Source organism: Pagrus pagrus (assembly GCF_965226575.1).
Source record: "Pagrus pagrus genome assembly, chromosome: 6".
In the NCBI taxonomy this organism is placed as follows: Eukaryota; Metazoa; Chordata; class Actinopteri; order Spariformes; family Sparidae; genus Pagrus; species Pagrus pagrus.
The window spans coordinates 10,831,819-10,859,162 of NC_140190.1; the positions used below are offsets into that span (position 1 = coordinate 10,831,819).

General features: G+C 44.0%; 1 protein-coding gene across 6 annotated transcripts in view; it reads right to left on the bottom strand.

Annotated features, from left to right (window-relative positions):
• The window catches only part of ncanb (neurocan b), a 182,673-nt gene that overhangs the window by 76,242 nt on the left and 79,087 nt on the right, over window positions 1-27,344 (bottom strand). For all 6 annotated transcript variants that reach the window (XM_084354923.1, XM_084354927.1, XM_084354926.1 and 3 more), the window contains 7 exons: window positions 21,193-21,416; window positions 20,898-21,066; window positions 15,633-15,807; window positions 12,942-13,069; window positions 9,520-9,813; window positions 7,648-8,469; window positions 1,542-2,753 (listed from right to left, as the gene is read on the bottom strand). In XM_084354923.1, the coding sequence (XP_084211049.1) occupies window positions 1,542-2,753; window positions 7,648-8,469; window positions 9,520-9,813; window positions 12,942-13,069; window positions 15,633-15,807; window positions 20,898-21,066; window positions 21,193-21,416 (3,024 nt within the window). The remainder of the gene's footprint in view (window positions 1-1,541; window positions 2,754-7,647; window positions 8,470-9,519; window positions 9,814-12,941; window positions 13,070-15,632; window positions 15,808-20,897; window positions 21,067-21,192; window positions 21,417-27,344) is intronic.

Here is a 27,344-nt window from a genome sequence, read left to right on the forward strand (position 1 = left end):
TGTGTCATTTGGAGGGCTGGGGGGCTCTGGGTGCAGGCAAAATGGAGAGAGATTTACCACTGTTCATTTGCATATACTGACAACACTGTAGCGATACAAAGCTGGTTGAACATTTGCACAGTTCCCGTTTAACTCATCCTCCGCACTCTAGTAGGAGAAAATGTTTATTTTTCTGATTTATTATTCATTAATCCATCTGTTTTCGTGAGTAGCATGTAGGGTCTACAAACTTCATCTTGTTAAACAAACCTTTTGTAAAAGGATAAAATAAATAAATCTGGAATCATAAATAACCAAACAATGGAGGCAATTAAGCGAAGAATCTTTCCAGGAGAAGATCTTTGACGCACAGAACAGCTAATCCAAAAACCCTGACAAACGTCCATCTGTCACACATAACGTGAAATGTCTCCCTGAGGTGTGTGTATTCTGAACAGGCTGTTATCCTCATTATTAGTGGCATATAAAAGGCTTCATGTAAATGCAGCTACTGAATCCCCACCAGCTCTGACCTCTCCATGTAATGACTTAAGAAGGAAAGTTTTAGAAATGCACTCGACAGAGCAGGGTGACTAAACATCTGCGTCATGGTTTAAGAAAAGAAAAGTATTTTCAAAACCCAGCTGAGGATGAATGCGTGGCATTAGTTGGGCGGAAACACACAACAAATACTGCATTGATTCTAGACGGATGCATTAAACATTCAGCAAACGCATTTTGGTTGCTAAGATTACAAATTCAGACGAGGAAGAGATGAGTGGCCCTAAAAATACGGCGTTTTTAAAAAAAAAATCATTCACTCCGTGGTTTTCTGCCACAGCAGCAGATCCATTAACTATCAAAAGAAATCAATGCTGCTGAGACAAACAGCACCGACACCGCTATTATTGAGAATTCAGGGATGGAGTGCGAGAGAGGAAAGTTGAGGCGAATTGAACATGGACAAACTCGAAAATGAGAAAAGAGAAGAGAGACTGCAGTCAATTACGAGTCCCATCTTGTAGTTTGTGTCTACATTGATTTGTTGGGGACTAGGATCTCTGGCTCTCCCCTGTTCACCTAATTGCACTCACTCTGACCCACTAATTACTTCACTAAGACCTGGTTGGTCTCACCCAAGTGCACTGCCTCACTGTCTGGAGTTGTCTCTCTCCACCAACGGGGGAGGAAGGGAGAAGAAAAGAAGAGGATGTGAAGGCCAAAGGAGACGAACAAGCTTGGATTAAGAATGCATGATGTACGTCAGTGGGGGAGAAAGAGAGAGGAGATGTAGAAGGAAACAACAAGAGACAGACACAGTTAGGAGATAGAGACGTATATATATTGGAGGTGGTTTGAAGGCCAAGCAGCAGTGATAAAACACTGCTCTTACTGTACTGTATGCCACCTGAGAACAGCAGTGATGTGAGTGATGTTTCTGTCTCTCACTGAGCTGCATACATAATTAAATAAATCGCCACTGATTAGATAATCACTCATAATTACGAAGATAATAATGACAGTGAAATTCATGCATCAGGAACACCGGGGTGCTCACGTACCTGATGGGATGAGCCCAAAGGCCCAGTTGGGGACGAGAATGCCGAAAGGGTTGCTTGTTTCTTTCTTGTCTGTCGTCGTCGAAGCTTTGCTCTCCTCTGACTTTGGGCTCATGCCTTTGAAAGGTGTCCACCGACTTCCAACCACGAAGGACTCGGACACGGCAGACCTGGATTCCATTTCTGTGGCGCCAACGCTACCGCCTGATGTGAAGGTAGTCAAGTGAACGACACCTGTACTCGTTTGAGATCCCTCAACCGGTGCCGGAGTAGCTGAGATGTGACCATTCAGGTCGGGTGTGCTTGTTGTTTTCTCCTCCTGCACCCATGAAATGGAAATTGACGGCTCCTCTGTGGTGACTCTGTCTGAGAAGCTTTCTGTGGTAGTCGATGTTGTGGTAGGATCCGTCCTCTGTGTGTCTCTGGTTGTCAGAGGCTCCACTGTGGTCACCTCAGAGGTGGTCAGCACCTTCATTAGGGATTCAGGGGTGGAAGTGACTTCCTCCTTTCTGCTCGTGCCTTTGTTGTGCTTCCTAAAAACAGGAGTGAAATCTGAATTTGAACTACCCTCTCCTCTTCGTGAAGAAGCAGACGAGAGGTTTTCAGTAGGCCTGCGAACGTACAGGATCTCCCCCCTGGCCTCCTCTGCTGTGTCAGGCTCCTGGGAGCCCTGTAGTAGGGTGGTGGGCTGCTGCACTAGCTGCCACTGGGACAGAGTGGTGTGCTCCGCCACAGTCACAAGCTCAGCTTGACTTTGGCTGAGTGAAGAATGTGATTCATGACTACTGCGGTCCACGTTGCTGGCTTTCAATCCAAACCCACCAGGAAAGTTGCTCCCCTCACCGCTCCCCTCAATCTCCTTGTCCTCCCCTGATCCAGTTCTGGCAGCTGATGGGGTGTTGACATCTTCTCCGTCCTGGTCCCTCCCCTGGCCTGAATAGTTTTCCGGGTTGTCCTGTCGAAGGGAGGTCGGCAGGGTCATCACCTCGAGGGGCCCTGCTTTGGCTTCCATGGGCTCCCAGGTGGGACGTTTACCCACATAGGCCACATTTCCAGGGGGACCTAGTTTGGAGCCACCCATGGATTTGATAGCCCACCGAAAGTGGCTCCTTGGGGCAGGAGCAAAGGCCGAGCCTCCTCTGGGACCTTGAGGACCAGATACTCTGACATGTTCGTTGGGTGGTGAACTCTCATTTGGACCTGGTGCAGTGGATTCTACAGGGAATAAAGAGAGAATAAACTAATTAATACGATTCCATTATGGGGTTGGGAGGGTGGGGGTGGATTTAATTTTATGGATGTGTAATTAGCAATTAAAACTCAAGCCTGGATTATATGGGCCCCATATAACTTACAGCACAGTTTCAGAATTATTATAAAATACAAGTCTGCTTGAATCAGGGGTGAGAGTGCTGGCTGGTGTGTGTTCACTGGTGTGTGTTGACAATGTCAATGATTTGTTTTTTGTTGCATGTGTTGTTTTTTTCTTAACCAACACTACTAATCTTTATAAACTGATATCCTTTTATTAATGCAGAATCTGTAGTATGACCAATCACATTTGAGCAGGCTTTGGTTGCAAGCAGATAAACACATGAAATAATCCAGTCGTGGTTGCTAACCAGACTATAAACAATGACCCGCACACAGAGGAGAAAGTCTTGGCAGGAATATCTGTCATATGTTATCAGGGTATCTACGGGCTGCATCGGAAGCTCGGAAACATCGGCCCTTTCTCCAAGAGGATAAATCATCCTTAAACATCAGCCGATGGGTTCTGAGACTACCAAAACCAAACCAATTCCTAAAGTTTAGAAATGTAAGGAGAGGCTAAAATCTTAATAAAGCACCTGTTACCATAGAAAAGACAAATCTTTTATAAACCTCTGCTGGAGGTTTTCTCTTCAACATTATTTATTAATGACTAAATTATCAACAACCACAGTTACCAACAATAATTCTCAAAAACACAGCTTCAACTGAACTGTGATCAAATTTAATTGAAGGTGGCGGTGCACCATTAGCAAACAACCCTAAAAAAATGTCACCACATTCTGAATCGCAGATTGCCAAATCCCAAATGGTGGATGGCAGACAAACATAAATACATAAACTTCTGATGTTTAAAAAAAACTGTTCTAACTTTAACAAAAAAAGTGTTTATGTAGGATCCAACTGGCCTTGAAACTGGTCCAAACAATCAGATCATCTGAATCATACAATGTTTCCTTAAAAAAATTAACCAATGCTTGAAAAACGTCCCAATCACATTTGTTTTTAGCATTAAATGATCCAACACATAAATATTAATGTGAAGGCCAGAAAAAAAACAAATTTTGAACAATAAAAGCTTTTTTTCCCCAAAGCTGTTCTCTGTGGCAACTCTTCCCAATTACCTCCAAAAAACATTTGCAATTTTTAGCTGTGACCTTGCAATTTTTAATACATTTTGCAGTCATTCAATAAATAACCCAGAAACTCTATCATGACATGCAGTGTATGTGATCATATATTCATTTTTTGTTATAATTTAAAGCAACGTTATGTAGAAATTGTCATTTTTTGCAATTTGACAGAAAACTGTACCATCAACATGATTTTGAAGCTGTTAAGGTAAAAAAGTTACATGATGTTGCTTTAAATAATTACTTTTTATATGTTAATACCTCAAACTTCAGCACTAGCCTGTATTGCATTCAGTACGTCTAATACACTCTAACATGTGACGCGTGAAGTTTGCTGAAAGTGTGCACATGCAAATACAGTGTAAAGACAGTAGAGTATAACTGGGAGTTGGGCTCAATTTGCCTTCCATGACTTTTAAGCTGATTTTTAAGCTGTAGACAAACTGTACTTTTTGGTGAAGTGGCAGTTAACTGTTATTTACTGCGAGTTGGATGTTTTGGGCTTCTTTCCTCACCAGTGGAGCTGATCAGTGCTGCTACTAAAGGAGTTTCGAGACGAAGATGGGAGCCATCCCTTGTGGAATCCCGTAAAGACACGTGCGCACGCACACACCCAGAAACACAAACACACCCAAAGGATGGGAGGATGTATTCGAAGTAATTTCACACTTCTCTTCTCTGTCCCTGCTTTCTTATTCCCTGTGGATTCTTTTACCCTAAACAGCCTCCTGCGCTTCACACTTGCCTGTGGAGAGCGAAGTCATGTGGAAAAACGCAGGAGCACTTGCAACACGATAAGCAAATGACTTGCTCCACAACAAGCTCCATCTCGACCTGTTTATTTAGATGAAGTGGCCCACTGTACCTTATCAGCTTACGGCTTTAAAGCAGACACTGTCTACACCATCAATAATTCACTCTGTCTGCATGTGTGAGTCGAGGCCGGTGTGTTACTGAGAGGCCCAGCTAGTGTTGCTACCATCATCATCGCTCAGCTCGGCTTAGCTGTCCTTAGTTCGGTTAACATGTCTGAAAAGTACAGCAATGCAGCAGGGGGTGTGCAACACAACCCGGCACAACAAATTACCACGAGTGGGAGAACATACACAAATATGTCCATGCATAAAATATTAAAACACATATAAATTATTCAGGAGGTCTGCTGTTGCCTTATGCCCAAGTAGGGTTTATGAGCCTGAGGTTCATTTCCATAAGAGCCATGTAGACCGGCGTAATTGTCCTATTAATAATCCAAATAGCTAATTACATACTTTTACTACACACACTGATGAAAGTGGGAATAATTAAACACATTAATCTGGTTTGATCATCTATGTAATGAGCCATGTAATAAATAAAATTAGACAATTAGACGTAGGTTTGGATGATGTCTTGGTGCTGTTGAGAGCACGCTGAAAGTTCAGCTGCGACACTGTAAATCTAAAAGCCACAACTCAACAATGAAATGCTGCAAAACCCATTTATAATGGACCCCGTTCAGATGGTAATTGTGCGCTTCCACCGAGAGTGGTTCTGCGGTGTTGACTCCACTTTACTGAAGTAAACGGGCTGAGAGAATCCCTCGGGTCAGGCAGACATGATATTAAATTGTGAGTGTGGAGGCTGACAATGAGAGAAACACAGAAAGAGACAGAGAGTTGGTACCAATAACACCTCAGATATAGCATCTAATAATGGAGACTGGGGAGAAGTTGTTGCATGTGAATGAATGAATGCCGTGTGAATCACGTCAGCAGCGTCATGAGTGTCAGCGCGCGGACACCGATGTCCTCTGTCCGCCTGTGGAGTTGACGAGAGCGGCGAGAAGCAGACATGCGTTTCCTTGACAGACAGTTGAGCTTCTTCAGACTCTACATGTTTTTATTGGAGGCAGATCGCTCCTCATGGTAAAATAAATACTTAATTTGTTGAAGATATTTTGATTTGCAGAGGAAATAATTGAAGTTATTGCTCTACATTCGGAGACCTTTTTCAAATCTTAAAAAATGATTTGATTCAACACTTTCTCGCCGATGCACTGTCTGCGCCGCAAAGCTTTGCACCCCACTCAATCAAAGAGATATCATGGCACCATCAGTTACTTGGGAGTGTTAGATCCAAGGGATAGCCTGCGGTGTGCAATAACAGAGTTAATTCAGCTCACTGATGCTAGTTTAAGAAGAGACATCAGTTGGGCAGCCTTCCATCACGGCAGCATTAAAAGAGAAACGACTGTTCTTCACCCCTCTTTCTCCGTCTTCCCCTTTCTTCCCTCTTTCTCACTCTGCTCGCCCCCCTCACTCTGGTGTTGTTCATCCTCGCTGTACTGATCATTACCCGCCTACCTTCACAGAGCCGGGGCCTAATTGGCAGAGACATAGATGGAGGTGAGAGCGAAAGGCATTGCAGCCCAACCTCCGCGTTAATTGGATAAGGCTGTGAATAATGCATGACGACTAAAGCTTGGGTTTTCATTAATACCTTGGGGGTTGGCATCGGGTTTCAGGTAGCACAGCGGTGAGTATTTATATTAATAAAGCTGGCAATTGCAAGGTGAGAAAAGCCTATCACCTTTATTGAATCATTCTTCTGGCTGTCTGTGGGAGAGTCTCTTCTTTGTATCCTCCCCTTTAACTGATGCCAAGGATGTGTTATTTGTGGTGGCCATTAAAAGAAAAGCTGCCTTCTTCCACTCAAGGCTGTGCTATACTTTCTTCTCTGCTCCTATCTGGAATATGTCTCTACTTCTGGCCGAGGATCAGTTACTGAGCTGTGATTTAGGCTCTACTGTAGGCACCTTGATATGGTTGTTATTGATCCTGCAATCTTTCAATTCCACTAAATTTTAGTCTACCTTCACCCCTACGGTTATAAAGTACAGGAAGTGATTTTGGGCTTCCTGCCAAGGTGCGATCGAGAAGACACAAGTTAAAAACAGTGACCTGTTGACCTTTTCTATCATTCCTGAGGGTAACTCACTCCACAGTGGATGTTACCTGTCTGACATGGCCTCCAGGCTCTTCAGCTCGCACACACTAACTAACACAGACCCCTGCATTCTGTCAGGTCCTCTCCTACTCCCTTCAGCATTTCTCTCTTTGCTTCTGAACACAGACTTTTAATACTTCTCTGGTCAAGTCGCTTTGCTTTTCCAATCTAATATTTAATTTATTCTCCACAAATAACGGCAGTCAATTTCTCAGTCTGACACTCTTTTGACTCCTAAAAGTAAGCTCTAATTGGTGATGCAGGTCTGCTTTGTTCTAAACAAACAATACACATGCGAGCGAACCTTTTATGCCATCAAAGTAGATCAAAATTCAAGCTTAGCTTGTACTCTTTCTGACAGTCTGTACTGTAACCACAACACAGTTAATAAATACTGTAAAGGCAGAGCGGTCTCCACTCCAGCATTTTGCATTACTGTATGTGGTGTGCCCCTTTTGTTTGTTTGCAATTACTGTTTAATTAATTCTACAGCAATACTTCAAATTGCCCTGCAGATGAATATATTATAGCGTCCTCGAGGGTAAAGAAGAGAGAGTGGAATAGAGTGAAAAAAGCACGACATAAACTGCTCCTTCTGTATATTTACCAGCAGCATTTAAATGACGCTCCTCTTTTTGAAGTAGTTTAAATCCACAATCGTTTGTATATTAATTTCACACTCAAAGGTTAAAGGTGTACACTAAATACACTCATACCGTTGACGGTGGACGGAGGGCTGGAGGCTCGTTCTCCTGGTTGCGTCGTGGTATCACTCGGCCCTGCGATCTGGACTGCAGGCACTAATCGAATCAGAGGTATCACCTCTTTCTCCTGCTCTGACAGACCTTCCTCTGGACTCTGTAGTCCACTGGCAGGATCCCTGAAGGAAAAACCACCGCTCCTGTGCTCCGGGATGGCATTGTCCATGCTGCCCTTGTTTCCGCTGGCTTTTGGTAGACTCAGGTTTTTGCTGGATGCTTCTCCCTGAGTCTGGTTGTCTCCTGCTTTTCCCTCGAGCACTGACTTTTCACCTCCAGTCCAGTATTTAAAGGGCCTCATCAAAGTGTGAACAAACTTGGCCAAAACACTGTTGCTAGTGTGAGGCTCGGGGCTGGAAGAAGCTGTGGAGGATAAGGTTGGGGTGTCAGGTGATCCAAAAGTCCCATCATCTTCTTCTTCATGAGCAGAGCCTCCGTGACTCTTCAGGCTCTTGACGTCAGAGAGGCCCAAGGTGTTGCTACTCTCACCGTCAGACTCCCCGTGGCTAGTTCTGCTTCCATCTTGTTTTCCATGCCGGTCCTCCTCTGGCATTAAGTGGATGACCACATGCTCTTCAGAGATCTCAGAGGAGTTGTTGATTCCCGCAATTGAATTGACTCCATCGGTCTCCAAGTCAACTAGGCCAGTCCAGGTCGATGTTTTGGGAAAATGGGCACTATGCTGGGCTTCGGTGGCAGAAGCGGTGGCCTCGACTGATGGGTTGGCAGTCTGGTGCAAAGCCTGCGCCTCTGCAGCCTGGACCCCCGCTGGCTGGTGGGCTGCAACACACAAACAGCCACATTTAAGAAAAAAGCACCAGTACTGTTTTGTCACTTGGACACAGCACTGAGCCTCGCTTTACCTCCTACTGCAGTAACCTGCTGTTGCTTTTCAAACAAGATTTAATTTATGCTGCTTGGATTGAAAGATTCCTCTCCTGCAAAATCCAATCTTTGCAGACATGAATATATTGTGTTCACGACATATTAACGAGATTGTATCGGCAATATTATTTACACAAACCAAATTAATGCTATCGAACAAAACACATTAACATTTTTATCTAATTTCAGCAATCTGAGAGTCATCATTTGTTTTAAACATTAATGTAAATGTGCGTACAAGTGTTGGTGCAATGAAGAGGGTTCATCTATCTGCTGTTTGTTTTGACAAATGCGCCGCTGCTCCGTGCTCATGCTGTTCTTGTTTACTTAAAATGATTGGGTTATGCAGATGTTTCGCTTCGATGAAAATTTCATAAGCCGACACTGTGAGAGATGAAAATGTCATGATTCCTTTTTTCATATCTGTTGAAATATAATCGTCAAATTTCAGCCTGGTGTCTGCTAGCATCAACGGAAGCCGGGAAAAAAAAAAGAAAAATAAGCACCAGATGCAAAATGGTGGGTTTGGTACATTGTGAATATCAGTGGGCAGAACATGCTGTAAAGTCAATCCAAAGTGAAGATGAAACTAACTTATTCTGCTCGCAGTTGGCACATGATGAAAGACAAGGTCAAGCACAGAGTCCCTGCAAACCCCAGTTGGTCTCATTCATGTTCTGGCTCTTTCTATCCCTCTCTCTCTCTCTCTCTCTCTCTCTCATTCATTTTTCTCTGTCTTTGTAGCTCTCTCTCTCTCTCAACATACAAATCCTCAAATCCACCAGGGGGGGACACAAATGTCACACAATGTCTTTGCAGCTACTTCATGTGTGACACAAACATCTCATAGCTAATTAATAACCAGAATGGAAAGCAAGTCCCCGGACCCCTCTCTCGTTGCCATGGCAATTTTCCACGATGACGGCGCTTGGAGTTTATCCGTACCTCCGTAGCAGTAGGCGTCGAACAGGGCCGTGGTGTCGGGGAAGCCAGTGCGGTTGGGGTTGTTGTAGACCGTCCGCACCCCGGGCTCGTCCCCGCCGCAGTTCTTCCGCGGGACGTTGATGGGGTAGCGTACGCTGCCGTCAGCCAGCCAGCCGGGGTCGCACTGGTCCAGGCCGGCCTGCCAGGCGAGGTAGAGCTGCCCGACGGTGGCCAGCTGGGCTCCCAGGGAGTGGCAGTGGGTGGAGGCTGTGGCCAGGCCCAACTTCTCCGGCACGGCGGAGTGGAAGACTTCGCCTGGAGGGGAGACGGACGACAAGGAGTTGAGTTTAGTGTGTAACAGAGCATGGTTGACAGCCTGAAGGCATTTTTAGCCCTCAGACTTGGATCATCTGTCTTCAGCTGGCTTATGATTGTCAGCTTTTGAGAGATTTATTTGGTCGGTACGAGCGATGTAGGTACATTTGAGTATGTGGTGTTTTAATGTTGTGTGTGTGTGAGTATTTATCTTAAAAGGCAATAAGTTCCAGACATTTCCTCTTTCTCCTCTGTCAACTTTGTCAAAGCAATAAGAGGTGGCGCCTTGAAGTAGTGTGATAAAAGTTTTACTTACAATGCATATGAATGCGCTTATTTTTCCTTAAAAATAATAAGAAACATGACAAGACTATATAAAGACAATTCTTTGAATTCAAAGCAGTTTCAAAGAGGCATCTAAAAAAAAAGACGGCAGGCGAGAAGAAGAAAGGATAAGCTGAAGAAAGGTGGTGCTGGTGTGGATGAAATACAGCAGTGATGCAAAAATAGGGTTTTAGGAAGCAAGACAGAGAGGGCTCACAAGGACCACTGTGTCTGCCTAACACAAATAAGATTATATGATCACAAAATCCACTTCAGTGTGTGATGAAAAAAATATGAGTATGAGGAGTGGACAACAGATGAACACGTTTGATAGACGGATTCCCGGAGATTTATGCCAAGAGTAAAGAATGTTGTTGCTGATTTATTGATCTTAGACGAGGAAGAGAAGGGTAAAGGGTGAAGAAGTGAACACATTGAAAGATCAAGAGGCAGAGGGGGATTTTGTGAGGAGCGATGTGAGAGAAGAAACTCTAAAAGGTGACCGAAACATTTATTGGAAGGCTGTTTAAAAAGAATCTGACAAATGTAAATGCTTCTGACACTGTGCAGGGCAGAAATTTTAATGTTTATCAATTAAACTTCTAGCTGTTACGTTTTTACAGAATAAGAGAGAAACGACAACCTACTGTATGTATCAGCTGTTAATTTTAGTTTGATTGAAGATAATTATCTGCTGTTTGTTCAATCAGGTTGTTAATTTCATTTGAATTATACTGTAAACTCACAAACAACTACAAAGTCCACGGGTGGTCATGCAATCTTCTCGGCTCAGCATCTCAGTCGCATACAGGGTTTTCATATTGTCTGCTAATAGCTCTGGCAAGTCCCACTACTGTTATGCTTAATAACAGTTGTGGTCGTACCACCTCATAACAAGTGACCCAGATAAACTAACCCCTGTGGTGATTTTCATTTGTGGTGTTAAAAAACCTGCTGTGCTGATGATTATTCTTTGGAAGAAGCAAATATCACAAACAACTAACAGATATATATCAGTCTGTCAACAGTTGTGGACTTTGATTATAATTTAACGGTTGAATATGCGCAGTGTTGATATCTGGTGTTGCGGCTTTGACCCCGTCGCACCCCACAAGGAATCCTCAGCACAGTAGAGAGTAGGGAGTGATTACATCCATTTTTACCCAAGGTCACTTAAACTCAAGAGTCTACAGTTGGATGCTGGGCGTACAGGTGAGCTTATGACTTATGACTTCTATGAGTGATGAGGCAACTGCCTAGGGATATTAATATCTATAAACAGATATCTGCACATGAATATGTATTGGAAGGTCTATGATTTCAATTTGTCGTCCACTTGTAGTCTGAGTAGTATTGACCACATTTGAGCAGGCTTATTTGCAGCGGTTTGTGTGGAGAGCAAAAGAGGAGGAACTCACTGCCTGACAACTGATAGCATATTTTCCTACTGTTACCTTTTTAGAAGAAATGATCTGCATTTGTATACAGACACTTGTTGATTGAGATTAGTCAAAATGTCGTCTCGAGTTCCATTCTTGCGTCTCAAGTAGATAATCAGACTGTAAACAATGACTGGCATTGACAAAGGAAGTCTTGGCTTGGACCTCTATTATCTGGATATTTGCTGGCTACACCAGAAGCCCCGAAATATTGGCTGCTGCTCTCAAAGGCTTAATCGTGTCAAGAGTTTGTTTATTTAGTTTGTTTAAGCATAAAGAATCAGTTAATCAGCTCTTTCTCTTCTGACTGAAATTTCTTCCCCACAACTACACAGTGCACATTTAACAATAATTAGGGGGATACAAACTTGAAAAATAAGACCTCCAGTTACGTGCACAATGATTACATCAAATATAGGTGTCCACATTTCTGTTGGCTAAGCGACAGTTACTGTGCCTGGCAAATATTCCTTCTCTTGGGAATTTTTGAAACAATGGGGGTTGAAACAAGTGGCACAGACAGTAACAACTTAGCTTAGCTTCCAGCTGTTGCTACAACAAGATCTCTGTAAAAGGGCCTTTAATATGCACTTGGTGGCTACATACTGTACATGACATCATGCTAAAAGACCGAAGGTAAAGCTGCATGTCCCCGGTAAAAAGTCAATATCCTCTACAGTTGATGTCCAGTGCATCAGGAGACATTGAAATGAAGGCCCAGCATTGTTCTTCATATAGTATGATGCTAGCCCTGAGCCCTGAGGAAGTATCGCTGTGATAGGTTGCAGTATGTAGAAAGCTGGTTGGCCACACATGCTAACATTTGTTACTGTTACAACAGGTTAGCACACTGTGTAAGGATGATTCCTTAAACTGGTCCTCTTTTAGTTTTTTCACTCAAAAGCAGCACCCTCCAAACTCTTTGTGTGTACTATTGCTCATAATTCAGCCCCATGCACAGTGCCTCAGCTACTACAAGCCTCCCATGCCTAATTATGGCTGCTCATCTATGATTGGACAATTGCTGTTCAAGGGAGGGGTTAGCCTGGTACGAGTGCGATCAAAGTCAAAGACATTTCGTCCGCCTGTTGACGGCCTTTACCACTCTTGCCTGTAGCATTGCAAATCGAGAAGTAAAGTTTTTTGGGATAACACTACTGACCCACTTATCTTCTGCCTGCAGGAGTCTCTTTCTTCCTCTCACTTCTGCGAGCTCTCCTCCCCTCCCTCTCCCGCTGCCCTCTTCCTTTCTGTGCTAACAGACTATTAAGTCCTGGTCACAGCGTTCGCGCGCCGCACACCCACGGCTTAGCGGACCCATGCATGACTAAACCCAAATTTATGGTTGAAGCTCCCGACTCCTACCTTGAAGCTGCTTAGCAAAGCAGTAGACATCAAACAGCTCATCAGGGGACCTATCGCCGTAGTTACGGACTCCAGGTGAGTCCTCACGATCGCCATAGCAACCGGGCCGAGGCGCCTGGATGGGGTACCTGCAGAGAAAACCAAGAGACAGAGGGGAGGAAGAGATTAATATAGCCTGGCCATGAAAGAGGCAGCCACAGACAAACTGGGCTCCCTGGAGATGAGTCTGTGTTCACACGCATACAAAATAAGATGAAAAGTGAACTACACTTTTATCATCTCCTGCCCCGAATACAATGAATTTAAGTATATCCTCCTCTCAGCGATTACCCAAATATATTACCCGAAGAATAACAAAAAATAAACACATAAATAACCCCCCTGAAACAGGCTGATACGCCGACACGAGGTCACAATAACATTCATTACACATCAAAACAACCTCAGGACAACAACTGCAAAGTAATTCAATAGATGCGATATCTTGCTTCTTTTAATTATCCTGCACTCCGTGTGAGTTTCATGGAATAATTACCCAAACGTTTCACTCAAAATCGTCCCAAAATGTGTTTAATGCAAGAATTTCAGTAAAACTTCAGCTGTAGAGTCAGAGAGAGAGAGAGAGAGAGAGAGAGAGAGAAGGAGGGAAGAAGAGGTAGGAAGTCAAGAGGAGGTTAAAAGAATCAGGAATTCCTTCAGTGGCTTGGCATGCCTGTGAGGCTGAGAAAACAGCGATCTATATTCAGGCTCCAACCGAGCAATTATTCCACAAGAACATTGATTCCAGCAGCACCAGGGCACAGGCAAAGAGGCTGATTAAAAGATTACCCTGGGCATACAGGGACTTATGAAGTACTTGGAAGAGGCACACACAGATGCACAATCACACGTGCAGAAGACACTCATGCCTTCACAGCAACCACAAACCTGCAGCCCTCTTCTCAAACGGCAACCTGTTCTAACATAGGACTTAGTCTCGTAGTGTCTCTGGCCTCAGCCCCTTTCATTTCCGCTTGGTGGCTGGCTGATGAAGCGACGGCTGATGTCTGTATTTTTTCCGCCGTATTAATTGGACACTTTCCTCCTGGCTGATGTGCCGTCGCAGCCTACTGGATCTGGACCAATTAGACGGCTCCCGAGTGGAAACAACAGGAGCGTAGGACGGCAGGAGAGAAAGAAATGGGGAAGGTAGCTGCGCCGTGGGAAGGTTGTGAAAAACTGTCAGGAAGACAACAGTCAATCTGCTCGGCTACTGGAGCAACAGCGATTTGAAATTAAAATGTAGGTATGGAGAACGGTGTTGAGAAACGAGCGCCGACTGATAATGTTAACAGAGACTTTATGGGAGACGGCAAGCTGAAGCACACGCAGCAGCCTGACAGACAGCTCAGGCGTCTTTACGGCGTGCAAACAAGCAATTAGGTCCAATTATACTGCAAACTTTTGTCTTTCTAAAAACACCAGAAAGATCAAGATGACACTGACGCTGCCATACTTCATACTTCTACATAGTTCATCAAGTTTTCTGTTTTAAGACATATTTTTAGTAACAGAGTGCATTTATTTTTATAGCAATGTTTGATCATGTGGCAAATTATCAAAAATGATCGTCTGAAAAGACTGTCTGGTAGAGATTTTAAAATAGCAACCTGGCGTGACGAGCAGGAGCTGTCAGCAAACCCAAGACTGCTAATTACTCGCCCAAGCTTTTTAGATGCAGCTGCAATGTGGGTGACAATCAGGGGCTATAGATGAAGTCATGCTTTGGATTTTCAATTTTGTTGGCGACGTGCTTGCCTGTATATTACTTTCCACCCTTTCGTTTGATATTGTGGATACGTCCACATAAATTTAAACGATAAACAGTCATCATTACGAAGAAGTCTGTAGCATCCTAGACGTCGACCCTCGCCCAAACCGTACAGAGTATCTCCAGCACGTGTGATACACATCATACACGGACAATCTCCTGTAGTGTGCTGCGTGTGTGAACCACAACAACCAATCTGTTCTGATTCTCTGGAATTCATATCTGAAAGAGGCTTTGGACAACAACTGTCCGTCGGTCATGACCACATAACCATTCCACCTCTGTAGTTGCTCCATTGGCCGATATATGTGGGGTTTTTTATGGGCTTTTTTTGAGCTCTTTCAATGTTTAACCTTGGAAGAAGTTGTACCCGAAGCACTACTCTGCTTCTACAGATTTTTGTTGGCTTTTTGTTAGATTTAATGGATGAACACCGGAGCGACTCACGACTTGCCCAGTGGCGGGTGCGGTATATATTACAGGATGTGCTTTCACCGTTTAAGTTTGAGGGCTAATTGGTGTTCTTCACTATTTCTTTTCTTCTGTATACATACATGATTACTTTGGTGAAATATTGCCCTTGTGGATGCTTTTTCCAGGACAGGTTGGCCTGTACCTACTGTGTTGTGATTGGCTGGCACTCGTTCTGCCAGAAGGCTTTCATTATTGACTGCAAGCCCAAGGAAGCACAAGGTGGGTGTAAATTAATGCTTGGACTAGAATGTGATGTACCTCTTTATAGAAAGCATTGTGGCAACAAATATAATCCAATCACGGCACATCAGGGTGGTGCTGGGCAAAACTGTCTTGAGGAAAAAACAGAACAGAGTCTCTTGAGAGTTACCCCAAAAGCTTTTTAGACCTGAAGCTGAAAACCTCACCGTACAGTCTGGTCAGACAGCCAACCGGCATCACAGTTGTCATATCCATCAGCGAAGGTGGCCTGCAGCTGGCCTGGCGTTGCGATGACTGCTGAGTTCTCTATACACACCCTCTTGGCATCGGCGAAGGAGAGGGCATAGCGGTCATGGGGGGCCCGGTAGTGAAACACCACACCTGGAACAAAGACATGTTGTGTTTACATGTGTGTTTGTTTACAGAATGTCACCAACATTTTAGTCAATATGAAGCCAGGATAACGAGCAGGGTTTTCCTGCTTTTACCATTATAAGAACTGGGGTACAGTGCTTAAGCTTTTTCAAATTGTATTCATTTATTTTGGTTGTGTGTTTTTCTTCATCTGTTTATCTGTATTCTAATTTTTTAAATATATATTATCATTATATCAGTGGCATAAAATGGTCTTAAAATCCATTGACAGGTCTACTAATCACATGAATTTATGACCTGCTACCAACAGGTCACGGAAATATTTACCCTAACCCTTAACCCATTAGAATCTGAGCATGTACACGCTCACAGATACATAAACACAAAGCCCTCTAGACATCCTCATCATGTACTGACATTGTTCCATCTGCGCAGGAGGAAACAACAGCGTTCAGGTTCAGCAGTCGGCATACGTGAGTCTCATTTGCATCAGGCACCCGCTCAGCTTATCATTAGAGGAAAGAGATGTTGCCCTTGGATACAGTGTATGACAAACAGTGGTGGTGTTTATTTTACTGCTTTAACAGTACACACACAATGTCACCCTGCTGCACACCACCTGCTGTTGCACTCATGATGGAAAGACAACGAAAGCAGACTTAGAAAAAGAGCAACGCTGCACTCAAGGAGATTCATGTGTTGAACCACAGAGACAGGAGAAGATGGTGAGAGGTAGGCAGGAATACAGATAAATCAGGTTGTAACAACTGGGAAAAATCAGCTGGGAATGAAGTGAGACACGATTCCCTTAGCTTTCAAAGGAATATATATCCCGCTTAAATGGGAGAGGAATCGCCTCAGAAGTGTCCATCTAACATTCCCTCACCTCCCACCTCTGCCTGCCAGTCATGCCGTGCTGTTCCCCTGAGGAGCATCCAGCGACATGAAAGCCAGTGGGCGTCTGGCTACTAACACGGCTCCTTTATCTTTGCTGGCTTTGTCTGGGAGAGTGACAGAGATTCCTGCGAGATGGAGGCCTGTGTGGCAATTTGAGCATTAGCACTCCAGGCTGTGGGTGAAGACAGCAAGCGAAGACAGCAAGCAGGGCCATGTGTGTTTGTTCGTCACACAGACACAATTCCCATAATCCCAGCAGTCCATCAAGCCATTCTGTCATATCGGTCTTATTCGCCTCTTCACAAAAATGTGGAGCAGAAATTGGCTTTTTTTTTTTGTTCCATTTCTTTTCTCCTAATTTCTCAGGCGGTAGGATCTTGTCCAAACAGAGAGGCTAGCTGGCTGGCTAATATGTGCCCTGGAGAGACAAATGGGTTTCCACTCTGTATGGGAAACCCAGTCCTATTCCACATGAGGGTTGAATGCCCAATACCTCACGCCTCTATTTTTACCCTCTGCATCCTCACGCGTCCCGACACAGTCTCCAGGGAGAGCGACAGGAACGCACCATTTGTGGGTCGGCCATATGCTTTATGACTGCATGTTACCCTGTTGGTGATAGTTGGTGTCCCTTGGCAGTATACTACACTACAGTAAACGGCTTTACAATGTATGTAGTACAGCAACATTTACTTTGTTTAAAGATCAACTGAAATTTGTGTATTTTTCTGTGTATTCTGTATAACTAGGATGACACTACAGTTCAGCTGTGAATTTATCAAATGTTCAGAAGAAGATAAAAACTGTTTTTAGACAGATAAAGATAACACAATCTTTAAGCCTCTGGCTAGATTTGGGGTTTTCTGACTGACATCTGAGGGAAGGTGTTGCTCGGAGGTGTTCTGTCATCTATCATTGCGCGCTATTGATGAGAACACATCACAGCCTTGTGAAGCCTAAAAGCATTAAAATAAATACTTTTCTCCCTTTTCAACAAGCCTACATAGTGTTTGTTATTATTCAGCAGGTAAGTTGTCTTCTCAAATTGCAAATGGGAGGACTGTGTGCTGTTAAGTTTGTATACCAGTCGGAAAGTGGAAGCTAGCTATCTAGGCCATTCATTCTGAGAGACTGGGAAAATGGATGCTTGGCCCGTAGCAAAAAAAGAAAAGCTCCGTGAACGTCCAGACGACACCTAACATTATCCAGGCAATCATCTGTTTTGTGGTTGAGATTTACTGATGAGAGGAAAAAAACATTAATTCATGCACAGATTTGCTCTTCTCACAGTTGTAAGGCCTATTGTGAACTAGGTCACAATGGTTTGTCTCTTCAAAAAGTGGGTCCCCAGAAAAAAAAGTTTGGAAACACTGATCTAGGCTACATAGTGCCCACGTTCTTTCTGTTTGCAGAGCTTGACAACATTAATTCACAGCACTAATTTCAACTGTATGTTGTTGTGTTAACACTTGTTGCGCCATAGGCTTTTGCATACTCCATGTTGTGTTCATCCCGAGTTATAGAAAGGAGGTCTAGCTAGAGCCAGCTGTCTATCCTTCTAAGGCCCAGACGTGTTGCTAGACAATGACAAGCCTGTCCTGGCAACAAAGTCCAACACAAAGTCAAAAGGTAAAGTAGGGAGTCACGGTATCGGAAATGGGGCTAATGCTAACAACCTTAGCCCTCAAACTGATTAACTGCCTATGTTTCTGCCAACACAGATATTGCACCAATCAAATTCTTAACATTGTCAGTTGGAAAGTAACATTTTACATCTCCTGGAGAACACAGAGGGGATCTGTCAACGCATAAACTGCAACTATAAAGAAAAATTCCTTGTTGTTCTCACACCAGCTAATGGTGGGCAGCCATGTCTCACCACAGACGACGGCTGACACACGCAATCAATGGCTGTGAGTTCTAATTGGCGAGACACAGCCAATTGACCAGTCAATATTGTGCGGAGACAAAATAAAGTGGAGACGAGACGAGGAGCGAGTAAGACAGAGGCAACGGGGGAGAAATTAAGAAATAGATGGCAGGAGAAGAAGGATATCTCATCGGGGCTTAGGCACACAGGAACGAGTTTATGAGAAGAGCAGTGCGGATTAATATGATATTGATATAGCTGAGCAGTATCAATACCTGCTAATTAATACGTTAAGCACTCAGTAGAATTAGTGTGAGGACGGCTGTGGTCTGCCATGTAGCGTGACTGCCAATTAAGACTAAGCCCTGGAGAAGGCTACTCCTCGCCAGCTACGTAATTGGTTTCTCTCTGAAGGAGTGGTTTTCATGGCGTGTTAATCGATTGGCCAGGAGGGGGAGGAGGCAGGGTCTCGCTCGCTAAATGTAAACTGCTTTTATGGATAAAGATGATGCGCTCTGCTTGGTTGAGAAAACAGAAGAGCATCCTTGTTGACATACTGAAGCATAGCGGCTTGTGTGAACGCTTACACACAAACATTCCTACAAAGACAATGCAGGTATCCACGTCCGAGCGATATGCAGGTGGTGGCGTGGAGGCTATGAGTGCTGCTCACAATGACACACGATGTAGACGCTGCGGCGTGCTGTGTCTTGGTGAAAGAATAAGGCTACTGGGCTTTTTAGAGCTGATGTTGGCAACAGCAGCATGGATTTGTAGAAGCGGCAGCACAGTGTAATGCATTTTGTGATTCCCTGTAGTCATTATGATAATAGCTTATTATTAAAATAGTGAGTGACCTGGAAAGAATCTGATGAAAGCTCCGCAGCTGAAATACTTTGACACAGTAATTATGGTTCTAGTACAGTGAGCTACCTCCAGGTAGTCTCATAATTCCATAAATACGGACGTCCTGGATACAGATAATGCAGCGAACGGTCTGGGCGTTTAGTGAAGCCACTGAGGGCCATAAGATCTCGGAGTAACACTATTCGACAGTAGCGTACACCGCTGGGTTCCTGCCTTATTGGTTTCATTAGGCTCTCAGTGCATGAACAGCACCTGAGTGGCCCAGGTCAATGATGTTTAATGTGCTCTAGTCCTCTTACCTTTTCCCCATCATCATACTTTATGCACGGACAGTAAACAAGCCTGGGTGTAATGGCTGTATTAGCCTGACATGGAAATCAGGGTCATTATTATTCATAGTGGCAAACCTTGAGAGAAACCGGGGAGCTGTACGCAGCCAAAGAGAGGAGTGTTGATACTTTGTGCGGGTGAAAACATACATAGTTCCTAGAATGACATAAATGGTGTTAATTACCGTGTATATCAACACTCATCAGCTGATGTTAGTGTTAAGAGAGAGAGGACACTGAATCACAGAGATAATGAGGTCTGTGAGGGTGGTAGCTGACTCTTGCTCGTTCTTTCTTTCTCTGTTCAAGTGATGCTTTAGTGGTGCGACTGTCCGCTGTTAATCATTTCAACATGATACATAGATATTAGATTAAAACAAATCCCACTCTGGGTGCTCACTTGCCAATTAACGACAGAAAGTAGATAAAACTCTCATTATCTAAGAACCCGTCTTGGCTTGTTATGTTGAAAGGCTCGATTAACGGTTAGATGAAGTTTTTTTTTTATTAAACCTTTTTTATTAAATATTTCTAAAATTCGAAGTCTGGTTCTAATTTTAACAAGATATTTTATGGGAGGTGTCTAAAATGTTTTTCAGGCCGAGAACCCTTTTGCTGATAGAGAGGGGGAGAGACCCCCTGCTAGATATACTGTAAGAAATTCTGTTGCATAACAAACGGAGGCCTTCAATAACAGCGAATGTTTGGCACATTAGCATCAGCCTCTGCACTTTATCCGGGGATTCCTGAGGGGGAGCGTATCAGAGTTAGAAAAGGATCCGTTGTGGCTCACAAGAATGTCCCTACACTTGGGACTAAGTTCAGCGTTGAGCAGTACTTGAGCATATCATTAGGTTAGCGGAAAATGAACTCATAATATGTTGGATTCATATAAATGTGCATTTTCAGTCACAATTAGTTATTCGATGCTAACCTATTGACTGTATATAAAGACGTATATAAACAAAGTAGTGATTGGGAGGTGGAGCCAAGGGATTAATGTCTCAGCCATACACCCCCCCCCTACATCGCAAGCAGGGCTCACCTATCAATCATGACGTCACAACCCCTTTTAGCTTCAAATAACTATTTAAAACCAAACTTACCAGAAAAATGAACTGGATTTTACTCACCTGTGACCTCCAGGGGAACTGTGTCCTGCTCGTCATTGATGCCCACCACGACCTCACAGCGGTATAGACCAGAGTCGCTAGAACGTAGCCCTGACAGAGCAAGACTGGCGTTGTAGCGGTTCTCATTGTAACCAGGCAGCGTTACACGACCCTGGAAGGCCTTCTTCACCTGCGAGAGGAGAAGGAGGAGGAGGAGGGGATGATGAAGATGAGAGAGGGGAATAATTTTGAACAAAACTGAACAAAAACTCAACACCAAGCATTTCACAGTGTTCCCTCTAAGCCTGTATTGTACCTTGACCACATTGTCTCTGGCCACCAGGACCGACTGTTCCTTCTGCAGGCCGTCAGAGCCTCTCTGGCCCCAAACCTTGGTCCACTTGATCCTGGGGGGCTCATGGGATGAGCTGGGGCGGAGGGTGAAGAGACAGGGCAGGAGAATGGTTTTGGACAGCTCTTCTGTAATGGTCTGATGGGTCACCTTCCGCATATTCACCACAGTGTCGGCATTGGTTAAGCCTGAGGAGAGGAGAGGAGGAGAGGAGAGGAGAGGAGAGGAGAGGAGAGGAGAGGAGAGGAGAGGAGAGGAGAATCAATGGCGTCTTGTAAATGAAGCCACGGGACGTTATTTCTCATTACGTTGAGCGAGGGTTAGTTAATTGCTTCTTGTAGAGGAAAACATGCTGTCCTTCCAGAGTCGTTTTTTCTATCAGATTGTCCTGGTTGTGGAGTAAAAGGAAAAGAACAGAGGCTCATGGTGTCTCCCTGATTATTGGTCATTGATCCACCAGGCCATTACTGTGCTACCTGAACAGTGGGAGGCAGGGCCAGATTGTGGAGGGAAGACATCAAAAGGCCTTTCATAAGCCATACATCAAACCTGGATATGCATTATGGGATCAATAGCAACCACCTCTTTGCAGCTTACAGCACCACCACCACCATAGAGATAAAAATATTACCACCATCAAAACAACTGATGGAAGAGAGGGGGTATCATTATAAGAAATTGTAAAATTGTGTGAAAGAGTGTGGAGCTCTGCTATCATCAGTTTTTTTTTTCTTCTGCAATGCTCAGCTGCATTTTTTCTTTGTTGTCTTTTCTCCCAACCAGTGTAAAACTAATTTAATACTGGTGGAGTCATATCATACATTCTTATTACACTCTAATCCTGTGTCACCTTGCCTTGAAAAGACAGCGGTGGCTCATTTACACTGCAGAAGGAAATGTGAATTCCACTCTCACAAACAGGTTATCATCTCCGAGCTCTATCTGCTTCTGTTTATCCAGTGTGCTCAGTGTGTGAATGAGATTTACCTGCAAAGCTTTAAGCCTCATCTGACTATTTTCTAGCTGCCTTATCAGCCAATATTCCCTTTCTTCTTACTACTGAGATTGCTGGCACAAACATGTCACTGTGTAATCTAATTTGCCCCAAAGCCCAGAATCAATGCATGCATTTTCAATCAGCTAGCCAACTAGCAACGCTAGCAGCATGGCGCTAGGGATAGCGATGGTAGTCTGTCGTTCAGCCCACCGCTTCGGTCCAACTTGAAGGCGACCCATTATGCTTTTTAATTTTTTTCCCTTTCCTTCAGTGTTTTATATGTATTCTTGTGCATGTTAAAGGTCTTGAAAGTTGTCAAGGTCAAAGTCTGCACCAGCAGAAGCTCCTCTCTCCCAAAATATTGGTAATAGTAGCGACCCAAAATACAATTACGAACCCAAAATAAGCAGAATATGTCTCTTTTTAATATCTCAACAACTATTTAATTGCATACAGACATTCATGGTTCTCAGAGGATAAATCCCAATGACTTTAGTGATACTCTGATTATTCCTCTTGCCCCACCATGAGGCTGATATTTGTGCTTTTGGGGGTACATTTCCCAACAGCTATTTGATGGATTGCCATGTGGGTTGCTAAGGCTAGGTGAGCCCAGGTGTTAGTTGTTGTTGAGCTGTCTGGGGAGGGAACTCAGTACAGCATTGTGGGTGGGTGATAAGTGATGTCGTAGGCCACCTCCTCTGCTCGAAGACGGTCGTTCCAGTTTGACACAGATGGATTCCTTACTCCTCTTTCAAACCATCTGTCTTGAGAGGAGTAAAATAAATCATGGCAATGCAGAGGATTACCAAGAAAGTTGGGGTTATTCAAACATTAGACATTTAAGTCAACATTTGTTCAAGAGTGGGATGAGCTAACGTTGGCACATCTTGTCACTCTGGATTGAGACGTAGAAGAAGTTTGTGTCGTGAAACCGTGCACATGCTTCGTAAAAGTTTACGTTGTGGAAAAAAACACATTTTAACCCTTATTTTGGGGCAAAGTCACCATTCTTTATAGCAGCTTTTAACAGCTTGTGTTGCTAATTTATGTTCTATATCTATATTTTGTTACAATTTAACAGCGCTACTCCAGCTGTTTCCCCTTGTTTCCAATCTTAATGCTAAGCTAAGCTAACTGGTTGAAGCTTCATAGTTACCATGGAGACATGAGAGTGTTATTAGTCTTCTGGTGATTCTGTATAAACAGTTTTTATGTTAACCCCGGTGGCCATTAAAAGTTAAGATCTGGCTCTTTCCCCATTCATTTACACAGGGGCCTGGTTTTGTCATCCCAAAATATTGCCGAGGAGTGTTTAGATGGCCGCCGAGTGCTGAGAGTTCCTTTATTAATGATAAAAAAAAGTTCTCTTACAGTGCCAGACAGAAACAATATGATTATAATTTGATCAGGAAAAAGGTTATTTTGGAGCTACATAAACCAGGTGGAGGAAATCAAATGCCAAGCTGTTAAGAATGAGTGAAACGAGAGAACACAAAGGGAGGAGAAAGCGAAAAATGAAACAGCAGAGTCTCGGTGGGCGGAGCAGACAGCGTGGTTGAACGGCGGAGAAAATGAGCCTATTGATTTCTTCTCATCAGTGTCAGTTTCCAAAGCACAGTTTCTGTGTCCTGCTCCACTCCTGTTTGATTGGTTAAAGTGTTAAAGTGCTACACGCTACAGGGGCGGCCTCTCCTGTCTGTAATTAAATGGCAGATTGGTGGAACAACGTTTATCCAGCGGTCACAGGCACACCGCTGCGTGAGTCGTTCAACCCCTGCATCCTTCTCTGTGCTCTGTCATTTTTCTCCCCATCGCCTGCCATTCTCCTTCTCCTCTTCTTCCCCCGCAGCACGACCACCTGCCAGCTTTCAGATTAGCATTTTCAGTCTCTCTACTCACCTACTGAACCGTCACTCACCTACCACCTGGAAAACCTACGTTTGTTTTAGCTTCAGCCTATATATGAAGATATACACGCATCTGTTAAGTTTTCAGGATTTTATTTTTCCTGCAGCTACTCTGAAAAAAAATCACATCATGATTCAACTTCGAATCCGTTTCCTCGTCTCTGATTGCCAATTTTGCCTATTTTTCCACTGTATAAGGTGTGTGTGTGTTTTTCTATGTGTGTGTGTGTGTGTGTGTGTATGTGTGTATGTGTGTGTGCCCTGGGATGCTCTCAGCAAGTGAAAACATCTTATCTCTCATTTGCTATTCATGGAGCACCAAATGCACACACACACACACACACACACACACACACACATCTTTGAAGGCACCATTTTTCATTCCTTACTGGATGCTAAATGTGCCTTTGAACACACACAAATAGCAGACTCGTGAATAGCTGTCATTGCTCATCCCTGCAGCCGCTGATGCCGTTGCCGTTGCTCAAGCTAAGAGGCTGAGTGTCTCTTCCCTGATAGCTTAACATCGGCCCTCCTACCACATTTCCCCCTCCCCGCAGATACATAAACACACATAAATACCCACTTCTCTGCTTCTCCCAGTGACATCGCCTTAGACAAGCCCTACTTGTCTGGCTCCCTCACCAACTGATCTATGTTGCTCTGCATGGCAGCATCAAACGGGATTTGTGCTCTGAAATGGCCTCTTGTTTTGCACTCGAGAGGAGTTCTGCCCGGCGAGTGAGGTGACCTGTGAAACAAAATGCATGAGGCTCTCAAAGGCAGAGGGATAAGTGAAGTGAGAGGAGAGGTGGGGAATAAACTGGCAAAGCAGTGTTGATGGCCATCGATGGCGACCCTGATCAAGATCAGTGATTCAGATTTTTTTACTTGTGTGTATAGAAAATTCAACTTAAAGGTGCAATATGTAGAATTTTTAGTTATAATTTAAATAATAAACATAATATGAGGAAATGATGTTGCATATGATGTGTATGTATTGTGTTGCAGAGACATCTGATGAAGTTAGCATGCTAACCAGCTAGCCCTGGCGCATCACGGTTCAAATTCAACTCCTGTGGCGTGAACCTAATTCTAGAAATAATATAGTATCATGGTCTAATATTGGCAACTGTGCCGAAATACTGGGTTTAAATAGGATGAATAGACTAAAAAAATAAATAAAATAAACAAAAGCTGCAGCATTTGAATGCTGTTTTAGAATTTGAATTTCAATGTTCAATGAAGCTTTGAAACTTTGAGATTATTTGGCACAGCCCAGATATTTTACAGGGTTCAGTCTTTTATTTTCATTAACAAAGGCACTCTGCAGTTACACAACGCTGTTGACCACAAAGTGGCTCACTCAAAACAGTTTGTGGTCCACAAGTCCAGCACAGTAAAGTGCTCTACCATAGGAGAGGTTGTAGAGGAAAATTGATTCACTTCTGAATTTGTTTTACTTGATGGCGGCAGCAATGTACTTTTCTCTCACACCGACAGAGGAAAGAACAGACGCAGCGGAAAAGATGAACAAGCACAATTGACTCCGGCATAACAGCGGTGTCGGATTGTGAGCGGTGGAAGGAGGCGAGCGAGGAAAAATACATAAACGAAAAAATGGAAGTTGAGAGAGCTGGAGGCCTGTGTTCCAGGGGAAATTGGAGTGATGTGATGTGGAAAAGGAGTCAAGAGGATATGATGAGAAAAGTAGAGATACGCTTTTGTGATCCAGCAGGAGGTGTGTTAAGAATGACATGGTGACACATTCATGCACACACACACAAACACACACGCGTGCACGCACACACAAACACACACACACAGAGATTTCAGATTCCACTCCCTGCTGTCAGTCTCTTGACTTTATCCCCGCTGAGGATGAAGCACTCATCTTTGTTTGTCACACACTCACGCATGTGCCCCTCCTCTTCAAACACACACACACACACACACACGTAGACTAACGCGCGGTCCCGGAAGACAATCAAACTCCAATTTCTTTACCACCTTGCCGAGGGGTTGCTGGAAACACAAAACAGGCAAATTTATTCTGTAGCTAAGAGGCATCGATAATGTTTAATCTGCTTGCCAGTTTCTTGCCAGGTTCCACCTGGATAAGCACCAATTGGGTAGCATTATGCCACTTAGGTTGCCAATAGCAAGACGGTGCCACAAATGAAGCCAACCAAGCTTTACAATCACAATCGCTTTCACATTCTCTCGCTCCCCCTGTCACTCTTTCTGTCCACTTTATTTAGACAAATGTTTGTCTTTGTTTCCCGGCCTGCGCTGCAATTTGCACAACTAAATCAAATGAAATCAATTGCAGATGTCCTCTCGAAAGGCCTGAATTACAACGTGAAGATGAGACCAGGTGAAATAAAAAAATAAAAAAATGGCTCTCCTCCTCCGTGAATGTAAACTAGAGAGGGTACCCAATGACACTGCTACATCAAATCTGCATTTAGATGGAAATGTTATCACAAGCTTAACCCCCAAGAGGCTGCCTTTTGTTTGGATATCTATCTGTGTTTCATATTGCTCTTTGTCACCCTTTTTTCCTACACAAGGCTCACCTGGCTGCTGGGCGATAAAAAGGAGAGGAAATACCGACGATGAATGTCAATACAGAGCGAGGGAAGTTCTGAGGGAGAGCATGTGTGTTCGGTGGAAGCTTGACGTCCAAGTCAGTATGGTGGGACTTTCTTAAATGTTAACAGGGGATCTTTCATTGACCTCATCCTCTGTGTGTGTCTGTTTGAGTGTTGAGAAGGGCAAGGCGTGAGAGGACGCACCCTCCACCTCCTCCTGGAAGCTCCACTTCCGACGGCTTGCAGATCGAGCTCAGATTTTCTTATTTTCCTTCCGCTGGTTCACAGTGGCGTCTTCGTGATCATCGCCGTTGGCCCATCTGTCTTCGCTTTGCTCCGGAATTATTAAACACAGTCGGAGAGCCTTTATGCGGCTGGCAAAGAGATGCACGCAGACACAGGGTGGGCGGTAATGGGCATTTTCACTGTAATAGGAACACAATTGCGAACATCATTCCTTGTTCTCTCCCCCCTCTTTCTTATTCTTCCTGCTCAGAGGTGCCTGCGATGGACTCTTCCGATGATAAAGGCCCCCTTTGTCTTCAATTTGCCCACATCAAACCCGTCAGCCTGCCAGTCAAAAGCTGCCGGGACTGATGGAGTGCATCCCCTCCT